The sequence below is a fragment of the Microtus oregoni genome, unplaced genomic scaffold (assembly GCF_018167655.1).
Source record: "Microtus oregoni isolate MIOR12 unplaced genomic scaffold, Mior012 000022F_ref0000154, whole genome shotgun sequence".
Lineage (NCBI taxonomy): Eukaryota > Metazoa > Chordata > Mammalia > Rodentia > Cricetidae > Microtus > Microtus oregoni.
In genome coordinates, this window is record NW_024543081.1 from 7,437,909 (window position 1) to 7,451,170 (window position 13,262).

At 51.2% G+C, this 13,262-nt stretch overlaps 1 protein-coding gene across 1 annotated transcript in view; it reads left to right on the top strand.

Annotated features, from left to right (window-relative positions):
• The first annotated feature begins 842 nt into the window (after positions 1 to 842).
• The window catches only part of Cerk (ceramide kinase), a 43,379-nt gene continuing 30,959 nt past the window's right edge, over positions 843 to 13,262 (top strand). Inside the window, exon 1 of the mRNA XM_041672092.1 lies at positions 843 to 1,176. Within this exon, the coding sequence (XP_041528026.1) occupies positions 1,035 to 1,176 (142 nt within the window). The 5' untranslated portion in view covers positions 843 to 1,034. The remainder of the gene's footprint in view (positions 1,177 to 13,262) is intronic.

Below are 13,262 nucleotides of genomic sequence, written 5' to 3' on the forward strand. Positions count from 1 at the left end.
TAAGCAGACTCTTCATTGGTCACATGTGAATAGATGCCATCATGTAACCAATATTTGATTAATAACATTATGTGTAGGGACTATTTTAGACACTGGAGACAGTAAGGGACAAGCCCATATGCCGATGGAATTTTCACAGACTGGGGTGGACAAGCATTGAGGGCAGTGCTGAATACTGCCCTGCTGTACCTTGGGACCCTTTAGCTGGGGGAAAGGAGGAGTCCAGGAAGAACCTCCCCAAGGCAGGTTCCCCCATGTTAAGCTGCATCAAGAATAGCAACTCAGGTTCCTTGGGCCTGTTAGGGAGGGAAGAGTCAGGTGACTGACACGAAGACTCCATCCCCTGTCTCTCTGGTGGCTGTAGACCCACATCCATCCACAGATTCAGCTTCCACGCCCTTGGAAGGTAGCCCTCTTACTCCTTGTCCTCTCGCCTTCCCTTGCCTGCTGGGGCCAGCCTGCAGGACTCTTCCCAGCCGCCAGGAGACCAGGACCTAAAAAGAGTCAGATGCCCAAGGTCACATCGCTCGTGGGCGCACGTCGGCAATTCCAAGGCCTCCCACCGCCAGCACACGACCTCCTGGACAGTAATTCCGCGCTGCTGGGGACTCCGCCTGTCAATACAGCCCTCCCCCGCCCGTCGCGCGTACAGACCCAGCAGCGCCCAGGAGCAGCGAGAGCCACAGCCTCGCGACTTTCAGCGCACCTGGCCGCTTCGACCGCCCTCCCCACACCCAGGCCCCTCAGTCCCCTCCTCTGACCCCTCACGTTTCTTCTTCGCCCTCCTCTACTCCCCAACTTGGGCTCCTGTTCCTTCTCTGTTCTCAACTCCAGCGTCTCGCGTCCTCACCCTGGCCTCCTCCTCCCGGGTCCCCACACCCCGCCCCAGGTCCCCGCCGCCCTCTCTGCGTACCGGGTGACGCAGCGCCGCCTCCCCGCGACACAGCCGGGCTGACTGCAGGGGCCGCTAACGGTCCCGCGCCCCCCGGCGTCCGCGCGCCCAGCGCCCGGCGGACGAGGCCGCGCCGGCGGCGATGGGCGCGATGGGGGCGGCGGAGCCTCTGCAGTCGGTGCTGTGGGTGAAGCAGGAGCGCTGCGCAGTCAGCCTGGAGCCCGCGCGGGCGCTGCTACGCTGGTGGAGGAGCCCGGGGACCGAGCCCTCCGCGCCCGATGCTCGTGAGTGTGGCGGTCCGGGGCTGGTGGGGCCGGCGCTGCATCCCCGGAGCGATTCGGGAAGGCCGGGGTTGAGTGGACATGGGAGGGAGGAGGAGACCTGGGGCACGGGGAGAGGCGGCCAGGGCACCCGAAGCGCGGGGGGCCCGAGGTGCAGGGCCCTGGTGCCGAGCGGTCTGAGGATTCCGCGGTGGCCGCTGGCGGGGAACCGTCCGGCGCTGAGGGCCCAGACATTCCAGGAACTGGGATGACAAAGCCTCTGGAGGTGCTAGAGGGGGAGGGGAAGAGCGGGCGTCCACAAACCCCAGCGCATCCCCGGGATCCCAGGGGAAGTCTGTTGCTGGTGCTGTCGTCGGGATGCTCAGTCACACCTGGACAGGACTAGTGTCTTCCTCTAATACAGTGAACCTAAGTACAGGAGAAGCCCAGAGGCGCCCTGGTAGGGACTTCCTGTGATTAGATAGTTGAGCAAGGGGCTCTGACTTTCTGTTGGGGTATGCACCCTGCTCAGAGGCCCTCAGGACTGATAGGAGAGTAGCTTAGGTAAACATGAAAAAGATGCAACCCCCCCCCCCCCGCAGTGGCTGAGATGGTGGTACAAGGACACTGGAACCTCTCTCTCCAGACTGTTGCAGGTCTGTCTGGTGGCCTAGGGATTGGCAGAGGCTTATAAAGATGTCATTCAGTACGCCTTAAATGGAGGATTACAAAAGATTGTGTGTGGGCACCAGGGGTGGGGGCACCCAGGGGTGGACTTGTGGCTGTATTCAGTTTCATTCATCCATTGCTTTTTGTTTGTTTTTGGTTTTCCTTATATGGTTCAGGTCAGCCTCAGACTGAGATCACAGACATGTGCCGCGGAGCCCAACTTTAGTTTGTTTTCTTTCTCCCCGTTTTCTTTGCTGGGGACGATGGAATCCAAAGCCTGGGGTTTGCTTGCTAAACGCAGGCTCTACCAACAAACAGCAAACGTGCCCTGCAAGCTTTCTTGTGTGCCCTGCCTGCTAAGGATGGGCCTAGGGATCTTAGCCTGGGCTCAGCACATATGAAGTCTCTGGTGCAATGGGGAGGGGGCATTTTCCGTTTAAGGAGGCACAGAGGGACACATGGGGACAAATGCGTCTGATGGACTTGGATCCTGAGAAGAGCCTCTGAGATTAGGTCTTGAGGATAGTCTCTGACCGCTACAGGGTGGGCTGAGCAGGCCTCACTTATATGGTGGCATTTGCCCAGAGAAACCTGGAGAGACTGAGTGCTGATGTACCATGGTGGGGGAGGGGGGCTGAAGGAGGCAGGAAGAACCTTAAGACTTGGGTGTGTCAGGTCAAGGTGGATGGGGGAGGGGGACAACTGAAGAATCGGGACTAGGACTCCTGTGGCCTGGCAGGCTGAGGTGAGCACTGGCCTTTATTGTGGGGGTAAAGGGAACCCCTGTAAGGTGGGATCCAACTTAACTTTTTACAAAGACTTGGTGATCTCTTTTGGGAGGACAAAGAGAGGAGAGACAGAGCAGAGTGGAAGAGCAGTGGACCCAGTCTAGGTGGAGTTGAAGGAGGTAGACAGGGTTAAGTATAGGGGAATTGCCTGTCACTTTGCAAAGGTACCTGTGGGAGAAGCTTGGGTTTTTCTATTAATAAATCGTTGAGAGTGGGAGTAGTGGGAGTCAGGACTCCCCGCTGGACAGTCTGAGTTTGGAGTGTCAATCATTTATTCACTCATTCAACCCAGAATGGCCTTTTGGTATCCTGTGGGTAGCTGAGGCGCTAAGTACTCTGACGTGCCGCAAGGCTCTGCAGACTTAGCTGAAGGTAGGTAGGGCTAAGGTGACCTCAAACTGGTGACTAACCTGGCTTCTGGCCTTGGGATCAAAGAAGCATTGTCTTCTGAGTCCCTTTCTGTGGCCCAGTGCCTGGGACATGCTTACCCTGAAGTCTTCCTATGTGCCCCTGGCGCTGCCTCTCAGAGCCACTTCTTTCTTGTTCTCTGACTTTACCACTGTCCTGAATTCCAGGTAACCCTCCGGGGCCTAGAGTCTAGGCTCAGGTAAGAATGCTGTTGCATTGCGTGCTCGGTGTGTGGGAGCTGCTGGCCCCCGTTCTGTGCCATGCATACCAAATGGGCTCCGAGGTGGAGGAGTTCTACTGGCCCAGCTGGGACTTGAAGCTGAGCAAACTCAATTCCACAAGACAGCCCTGCCTCTTTTGGGCCTGGGAGGCCACGAAGGCACAAGGCACCGACAGGGCCCGCCTCCCTCCATGAGCTGTGGGGTGGGACATCCTCCATTGCCTGTTGTCAACATTGGCACAGTTGTGGTTTTTGGTGCCCACATTCTAGGTTTGGTTTGCTGGCAGCAGCTACTTTTAGCCGACTTTGTTTTTGCTGGCAGGTGGCTTCCCCAGCTGGCCAGCTCTGTGGAGTTAGTATTGCATCATCCCTGTGAAGTGTATGGCGACTTTTGTGTAGGCTCATCCAGAGCCTTCTGAAAGCAGCTCAGCAGCCCCGTCCTCTCTAGGACTGGCTGTGAGGGACCAGTTGGTAGCCTGCCCCAGAAAGTACCCTGCGCACTTCCCCTTCCCTGGTACTCTCCACCTCTATGTGAATATAAAAACAAGTTGGCAAACTCAAGTTTAGGAGAGAGAGGGGGGAGAGCCAAGATGCCTCCTCCCAACACCTCCCTTTCCCGTTTTTAACCTCCCAAAGAATTAGGCCTACTACAGAGTAAGGTGAGCTTGAAGCCTGTGGAGTCAGGAGAGCAGGGCTATGAGCAGGTCATGGCACATTTAATTCAGTTAGCCAGTGGCACTTCCAACCTGCCACTCCCCCAGGTGTGTCTGGACACACCTGAATTGCCAGGGCTGGGAACCGTGAGCAAAGGATTGTGCAAAAACAGATTGTAGGACCCGTGAGAGGCTGGCAGCCCCGGAACTCCAGGATAGCCCTCAGGGATGCTGTGCACCCTGCTGAGCGTTTTCGTTTATTCCTTCATTCTCTCCTGTTTTATACAAGTGAACTGGAAGGTTGTTCCCTGGGTGCCTGGCGCACAGCAGGAGCAGCCTCTGAACTCAGGCACACACTCTTTGTGGGGCGGGTGTCACCCAGCGCGCTGCCAAGTGCCCAGCAACAGAGATAAGGACTCAATCTTGGGAGGGGGAGATCGCACGGGGAGGAAGCTGAGCCAGCAAGCGTTTCTCCGCTTCTCCAGACCGCAGCCTGAGCGGAAGTGTGGCAGACTAAAAACAGGAAATGGCGGGAGGGGGGGCTTCTCTAAGTGGGTCACTAGTTGAACTTGAGACAGCCTGGAGTGATGTCTGGGCTTCCCCTCCCCCACGGGATGCAGTAAGGCACACTGTCAAGTCTGCGTTTGTAGGGGCTGTGTGTCTGTGTGTGCTGAGAGCTCAGGGGTGACATTGGGACCACTACACTGGGACCGCTGCCTAGGGTCCCCCTTTGCGGGGAAAACTTCCCTTATCTCCTACCAGCCTCTACCAGCCTCCACTTGGGTGCCGCAAAGCTGGCAGTGAGTTCATGGGCAAGTCACTGCTGTCTTTGCCTACATCCTCATCACCACCATCATGGGCAAGCTTACAAAAATAAGTCATGGGACTGTGGAGTGCTTGCCTAGCAGATACCAGGCCCTCGGATGGGTCACCGGCTCCCCCTTGCAAAAAAAAAAAAAAAAAAGTGCTGATTTAGTAAAACCTTGAAAGCAGGGACTGGAGACACGGCTCAGTAGTTAGGAGCGTGTACTGCTCTTGCAGGGCACCTGAGTTTGATTCCTAGACTCCACATCTAGGTAGCTCACAAGCACCTGTAACTACAGCACCAGCGGGATCCAGCGCTTCTAGCTTCAGCGGGCGCCTGTACTCAGCTGCACTGACTCTCCCACACACAGACATAATTTTGAAAGAAAAAAATAAATCTTTAAAAAAATCTAGAAAGCAGAAAAATTAGTATCACACATACAAAGCACTTAAATGCTCCGTGTGATTGCGTACGCAAATACGCACGAGACGGGGGGGGGGGGGGGGGGGGGAGTGAGGTAAATAACTGCAGCCTGTTTTCCATATTATCTCGCTGTTGTGAAACAAGGGTATTTTCTAAAAGAGCAGCTTCACCGAGATCTGTCTCTCCTGCAATAAAATCCTCATATTTTAAGGGCACAGTTCGACGTGTTTTGATAACTCTGCACCTGTGTAAACACAGCCAAGATAGGGCACAGGAGCCACAGCCCAGAACCTCTCCCTCCCCCTGTGCTGTTCTGAGGTAGATCTCTGCTCAGCTGTCTCCAAGGGATGGCTTTCACTCTGCAAGTGGTTCATAGAAACACAATCACACACAGCTCAACTCTGCACCTGAGGGCTCCCATCTCTCTTTACTGGTTTTATTTTTCATTTAATTAATTAACTAATTTATTATTATTATTATTATTATTATTATTTTGGTTTTTCAAGACAGGGTTTCTCTGTAGCTTCGGAGCCTGTTCTGGCACTAACTCTTGTAGACCAGGCTGGCCTCAAACTCACAGAGATCTGCCTGCCTCTGCCTCTTAAGTGCTGGGATTAAAGGCATGCACCACTACCGCCCGGTTTTATTTTTGTTTTTTTCAAGACAGGGTTTCTCTGTGTAGCAGTCCTGGCTGTACTGGAACTCACTTTGTAGACCTTGCTGGCCTTGAACTCACAAAGACCTTCCTGCCTCTGCCTCCCGAGTGCACGTACCACCATTGCCTGGCTCCATAACTGTGATTACTTCTTTTGGCTTAAATAGTTTGTGTGTGTGTGTGTGTGTGTGTGTGTGTGTGTGTTCACATGCATGCACACACATAGTGTACACGTTGCTGACTTCTTGGACTTGTTTCTGTCTTTGGCTGTGTGAGTAAGGATTCTGGGATCCTTTGGGGTCATCTGCTTTCCTTTCTCTTATGTGCAACTTTAAAGGAACAAGCAGGATCAAGCCAGATGTAGGAAAAGGACTGTGTCAAGATGTTTTTTTTATTTGTTTGTTTTATTATGTGAAAATAATAATAATAACTACTATACTTTTGTTGTTGCTGTTTTGAGACTGGGTCTTACTTTACAGCCCTCAGCCTCCCAAATTCTGGAAGTAGAGGCATGAACCGAGTTGGGGTCTCTAATACCCTCATAAATGACTATTTGGAGGAAGTTTCTTAAAGTCAGGAGAGGGTCTCCAGATGATTGTATAAAACAAACTCTTACCAGAAACCCAAGATGCTGTGGATGGGGGACAGGCCTTCCTCGCCTAAATGGAAACAGGAAAGGCTAAACTATGTGACTACATGAACATTGTAAGACGTCTGTAAGATGTCAGGCAGCGGTGGTGCACACCTTTAATCTCAGTACGTGGGAGGCAGAGTCAGGTGGATCTCTGAGCTTGAGGCCAGCCTGGTCTACAGAGTGAGTTCCAGGACAGCAGGGCTACCCACAGAGAAACCCTGTTTTGAAAAACCAACCAACCAAACAAACAAAAAACTTCTGTAAGATACCAAAACTAAGAAAAAGATGTGTGTATGTGTGTGTGCCCGCAACAAATATGATGGCAAAGCTTAAAAAGTTAAAAAAAAAAGTTTTAAGCATCCCTGAAAATTAAAGTCAGGTCTCATATCCATAATCAGGTACATTTCTATAATCCTAGCACTTGGGAGGGAAGGGGATGACCACCGGGACCAACTTGGACTATACAGTGAATCTCTGTTTCAAAACAAAATGAAATTGGAAGGAAAGTGTAACCAGGAATGGAAATGCATACCTATAATCCCAGCACTTAAGACATGGAGGCAGGAGGACATGAGTTCAGAGCCACCTGGGGTTACATAGTGAGATCTTGTCTCCAAAAATATTGAAAGACAAAGACATAAACAAAAATATTGAAAGAATAGATGATCGACATCTAGGTGACTGATAAATTATCGATAAATGATAGAAAGATAGTTATGGTAGATAATTGATAGACATATTAATAAAAAGAAACTAATAGATCATTGTTAAGTTATGATAGGTAAACAATAGATTATTGATAGGTGGATAAATGGTAAATAAATGAAAGATAAATGAATAGATGATTGGCAGATAGATGCCATTCATGGAAACAGAGCCCTGAGTGGAGGCCAAGTGCCTGAGAGGATGCCACAGGGATGCTATTCCCAGTCTGTGGACTGGGAGGTTGAGCTGCAGAGCATCCCTGCTGGAGATGCTTCAGGAACCCCAGCGGGACTGCTCTGCTGTTTTGGGAAAGCAATCTCAATGTCTTGAAAATAGGAAAATTATTTTCTTTGACTCAGCATCTAATTGTTTCTTCCTTTCTCGGTGCTGAAGGTGGAACGTAGGGCCTCACACATGCTAAGTGCCTGCTTTGCTAACAAACTACACTCCACTATCCACACCCTCAATTCCACTTTTGACTATGTATCCTAAGGAAACCAAACATTATTTTGTAGGGTGCTCATTACTCTTGAAGATACAATGTCTGTGTTTGTTGAGACCTTGCTGATATTTTTCCTTTACATTTCCCCAACCTGCCCTCAATCTTGTCAGCCCTCTCCCTTCTCTCCGGCAATTTATTAACACAGATCCTTTAGTCCTTTTCTTTGGCAGCCACCTGTCCAGTGCTTCTGTCCCTGAGCTGTTAGCTTGAAACCCTCATCTTGGACCTTTCCTCCCATTTTCAGCCCCCGTAGGGCTTGAAGGACATGGTAGGCCACACTCTAAGTGGCTAGACCTGCCAGTGTTTTTCTGTGGGCCCCATAGATCTTGGTCATGGAACCTACCCCCAGTACTGTTGGCACAGGCCCTGTGGTGTGGAAGCTCCTAGTGTGTGGAGCCAGTTCTCATCATAGGGAGCAAGTCCGTTATGTTTGGACAGCTTGACTGCGTCTACCCATCTGGGGACATGAGGAAGGCTGCCAGAGCTCTGACACTCTTGTTGGTTTAGCCTTTTACAGTGACTCCAGGCATCGTGTGGCCTCCATGTTGCCAGCTATGGGAAAGAGCTGTCTCTACTCTTTTAAGATTTGGTTCCAACTGTCAAACTGGAGACAGCCACCATTTCACACCACACAGGCCCGTGAGCTGGCTGCTCTTGTGTCGGGCTCTCAGTGTGCCAGTTTTTGCTGGTCTCACACCTCCTCTCTGTTTCACCCAGTCCACAAAACAGTTCAGACAGCTGCTGCCTACAAGTTCATTGTCCTCCGACCTCTGACCTTGACCTTGGATCCTCGATGTTCTGTTCTCTATCCCTCCCCACTTGGGGCGCTCCTGTGATAGATGAACCCCAGATATCAGGGTGGGAAGCTTGAAGAAACAATTCTTCCAGGTTAGTCCTGCTGGCTTGTCCATGCTGCGAATGTTTGATACCCCTCTGTGTAACCACAGCTGCCCACCTGCCAAGGCTGCATGCCATGCACTGTCTTCCATGACAGCCCTGACCTTAGCTCACCTCCCCCGACACCTGCTCTGCAGCAGAGCTGAGCCATGGGTAATGCATGGGGTCCCTGGCTCTTCTCACCCGTGGTCCTCTCTAACCAAGGTGTTTTCCCAGGTCAGCCTTCCTCTCGCTCCAGCCCAGAGTCCTTCAGGATTCAGAATGGGCTTTGCCCTTCAGGGGGCTTTCCCTCTGCTAGGCATTGTGTGTGTGTGTGTTGTCTTTTGTGGTGTGTTCCTTTCATCTCTGTCCTTCTCTGGGGCAGGCTCCATGCCAGAGTCCTCTTCTGCCTGCCTCCTCACTCCTCGAGGGCCCCTCCATCCTCTGAGTAGATGCAGTGTGAAGGACAGCTCACTATCCTTGCTCAGCAGTGGAGTCAGACTTCAGGCCCTCCCTCTACCAGGGGGTTTGGCTCCTGGCTCATCTCTTATCAGGATGGGAGATGCAGAAGTTGTCCCAGTGTTGCTATGGTAGGGTTACAGAGGTCATCATGGATGAGAAGCAGGAGAGGGAGGAGGGTGTTTCGTGCTGGTAATGTTCACCCACCTTTCCTTCCCTCTAAAGCAGAGGTCAAGACCCCTTGAGGGGGTGCCAGACAACCCTTTCACAGGGATCACATATCAGATATCCTGCATATCAGATATTTATATTACGATTCATAACAGTAGCATAATTACAGCTATAAAGTAGCACTGAAATAATTTTATGGTGTGTGTGGGGAGGTCAGCACAGCATGAGGAACTGTCTTAAAGGGTCATTGGGTTAGAAAGGTTGAGAACCATGCCCTAGAGGAATGTGGGTTGCAGGCCAGCCAGGTGTGAGGAGGCTGAAGGGTTTGTGCAAACCCTTTCACTGCCCTGGCATGAAGGATATTGGTGTAAATTGCTGCCTATGGAGGTGTCGACTCAACAGAGCCGTGCAGACTCCAGTCATGTCCCTTTATGAGGTCAGAAGCAACAGAAACATTCAATTTACATAAAGTCAGTGACATGCATTTCCTCTGAGTATCTGCACAGGAGATAAATGGTAATAATGTCAGCCCATGTGGGAAACAGTCTCCTTCCAGATCAGTGCAGTGACCGTGGGAGACCTTTGGATTGGAGACGTCTCATCGGGCCAAGGCTGGGTGGGAGCATCCACACAGCCGCCTCTGCTGGTAGTTCTGTGACTCTTGAGAACTGACCAGCCTATTCAGCAGTCCTTGAATTACATAACCTTGTAATCATTCTGACTGCGTGCTTAAGTTTTGGTAATCTAAAATAAGTTAGCAAGTGGGTGTGACCCCAGCTCTCTGAGGTTAAGAGGCTTGAAAGAGCCAGGCCCCCTGGGGACCAGCTGTGGGACCCTGTGTCCAATAAAAATAAAGTCTGACATTAAGACAAGCATCGTCTAAACGGGAATAACAGAATCTTCTTTGGCTTTGTGGGCCATCCAGTTACTTAGCCCTACTTTTTGAGTGTATAAGCTGCCACAGACATTATATCAATAAAGGGTCATGGTTGTGTGCCAATAAAGCTTTATTTGCAAAGGCAGCCAGCAGCCTGAATTGGGACTGTTGGCTGTAGGCTGCCATCCCGGCCCTGTCTTTTTTTTTTTTTTTTTTGCAAAGAGGGGCTAACAGCATGCTGTCTTGCAAAATTGTAAAAGCACTGAATCCAGACGGCTAGAAACAATTTAACCTAAAAGACAAAAAATCCAACAACTGAAGCCTGGAAAAATTGCTGCTTGGGGTTCCCTTCTAGCTGTGACAGGTGTCTGCAGGCGGGAGGCAAGCTGGACTCAGCCCCTCCGAGGAACAGCGCCTGTAGTAGTGGTGGAGCCTTAAGCCCCTGTAACACCTCTCTCAGAACAGTTGGGTTCATAAAATCTTAAATCAGCCAGTGTTTACAATCAAGATGCAAGGACACACAGGGCCAGAGTCTTCCCTGGTCTGCCTGCTGGGGTGCTGCACTTGTTTTCATCCTGAGGGGGAATGAAGCATTGTCACCCCTCCGCCTCATAAGGCCCTAATTATAAACCAGTCCACTCCACCAAAATTCACCCTGGAGAACCAATAAGTCTGTTAGGCTTACTTACAAAGCATAGGTGACAGGAGTGTGGGTGATCCCCCAAAGGAGCCATTCTGGAAGGTCTGTACCCAGCGTGGATAATGGCTCCCTTCCCCTTCTTCCCCTTGCCTTCTCCCGTCTATACACTCTAGTCCCCCCTCCCCCGCCCAGCCCCCAATTAGGGCAAAATTGTATACAAATGGCTGGAATCGCTGGGATGGCTCCAGTGACCCTCCTCCACCCCTCCTTCTCTGAGGAAATGGCAACAACGCACAGACCTTCCTGGATGGATTCTTGCCAGCAGCCACAGCTGATGCCATGATGGCTGTTTTGCTGGGGCCGGGGATAACACTGTACAACTCAGGGACTCCTGGGAAGGTAGATAGTTGAAGTATGTTTTGGGGTCTCCTGGTTAGATAGATAGTTTCGACAGACTAGGAAGTAGACTCTGTTGGGCTGATAGCTAGGGAGAGGGGCCATGGCTGGGTAATAAAAGTGAAGGATTTCCAAAATGACTAGCTTCTTCTTCACCCTCCTGACTTGAAACCAAAGTCTGCAGCTTAAAACAAAACAAAACAAAACGCTCCATAGGCTTTTGTCTCACAGCAGAAGGCTTCCTGCTTTTGGACTGGCTCAACAAGTTCAAGGCCTGCTCAGGACACATCACCCACCCCGATAGTTCTGGGCCAATTAACTAGCCCGGCTTTCTTCAAACCGACCAAGCCTAAACTAGGGGAGGAAAACCCTTCAAAGGCTTTAAAACCCCAGCCCTGGAGAAGAGATTTAATTTGGGGCAGCAGAGAGTGTTTCTCTGTGTGTATCTGTCGTGTGTGTGTGTGTGTGTGTGTGTGTCCACCCCCAATAATCGCTGACCTTCCACTGCTGATTCTGTCTAGGGTGCTTGAGGTTTCTCTGCTGTTGCCTGTACTGCTTGAAGTTTTTCCTGACTTTTAATTCTTTAAGTGGCCGAGAAAATGAACCCTATCAAGACCTCTCGATTGAATCAGTTTTGGTGTATGTTTTGTTAGCTCTCAGGAAGGATGTACCTCGCCGCCTTTAGAGGACTGTCCTTGTCCTTGAAGCGTGACAGCAGCTCTGAGTTCTGCATGCTGCTCTCTGCTTTCCAGTCCAGTGTTCTGTTGTTGTGCGGGGGACAGCTGGAATTTCATTTATTTCTCCATCAGTTCTACTGGTTTTCACCATCCACATTCTACAGCTGTTTTTAATGCACACACGGAGACCGGCCACATTTCTTTATACAATGGGCCCTCCATCTCTGGAGAGTTTCTTTGGTTTGAAGTCTATCTGGTATTAGCATGCCTACTCCTATTGCGAGAAATCCATGGATGCTCGTGGGAAAAAAACTTATTTATTAAGGAATGAAATAGGGACACACACACTCACAGATACAGTGGGGGAAACGAAGCCCTTGTCTCTTCCTCCACCATGGAAGGATGGCGAAAGCTCTGAACCAGGTCACTGAATGGCGCCGAAGAAGCCCTCCACCCTCTCACTCCCACCCCCACCTCCATTCTTATCCTGTCTCATAGCAGAGAAAGCCATGGCCATGTTAGGTCACCTCCAAACGTCATTGACTGAACGGGTCGAGCTCCCACAACAACCCCTGCTTTCTTTGTATGAGTGGGTATGGTCACAGTGTTTCTAGCTTCCCTTCTTAGGCGCTTGCATCTTGAAGCACAGCACAGCTGGCTTGGTTGGAAAAGGAGGGCTGGCCTTTTCAGTGGGGCATGATGGTTCTTGTTCAAGGCTCTGCCTGTCCTGAGAGGACACCCCTGCCCTGCCCTGTGGCTCCAGGGGCCTGGCTTATATTGATCCTCTTTTCTTTCTTTCTTGAGACAGGGTTTCTCTGTGTAACCAACCACCTTGGCTGGCCTCGAACTCAGAGATTCACCTGCCTCTACCTCCTGAGTGCTGGAATTAAAGGTGTGTGCTGCCATGCCACACCCTGCCCGGCACGTGTTGACACTCTTGTCTGTACACACTGACGTTTCGGGCTGGTTTCTTCACTCCAGATCAGAGCTCTTTGGTTCAAAAGGAAATCATGGGCCCCTTTCCTGCCCTCAAACCCTGGGCAACTGCTTTGTCCCTCTGCCTCTCTGAACCTTCTTCTGTGGGTTCCGTATCTGATATCCAAGAGGGAAGAGCAAGGGGAGGCACAGCCAGTTAGTCCCTCTCAGGAGTCGAAGGTGCCTGCGTTTTCCTAGGAGACTGTTCCTACTGACCCAGTTCTTGGACCCCGCCTCTCCTCATTGTTCCACATTCTGTCCGCCCGAGCTCAGCTCACAGCTTTAGCTTCAGACACAAAGCTTTTCCGCTTTGTATTGGCTCTCTCCTGAGAGCTTTCCTCTGTACCTACTCAAAGACTTCAGGCGTGCCTCAGCAGGCGGGAGGCCCACAGCCACCTCAGAGCTTCCACCTGGTGACTCCTGTGTCTAGGTCCCTTCGTTGTCTGTTGTCAGCTCCCTTGATGATGCAACAGGCGGAGTTTGCATCAGCATGGAAAAGCCCCGCAGGAAGGGATCAGACAGATTGGCCACTCTCAAAAGAGAATTGTTACTCAGAGAGGCCGGACCTGTGTGGTAT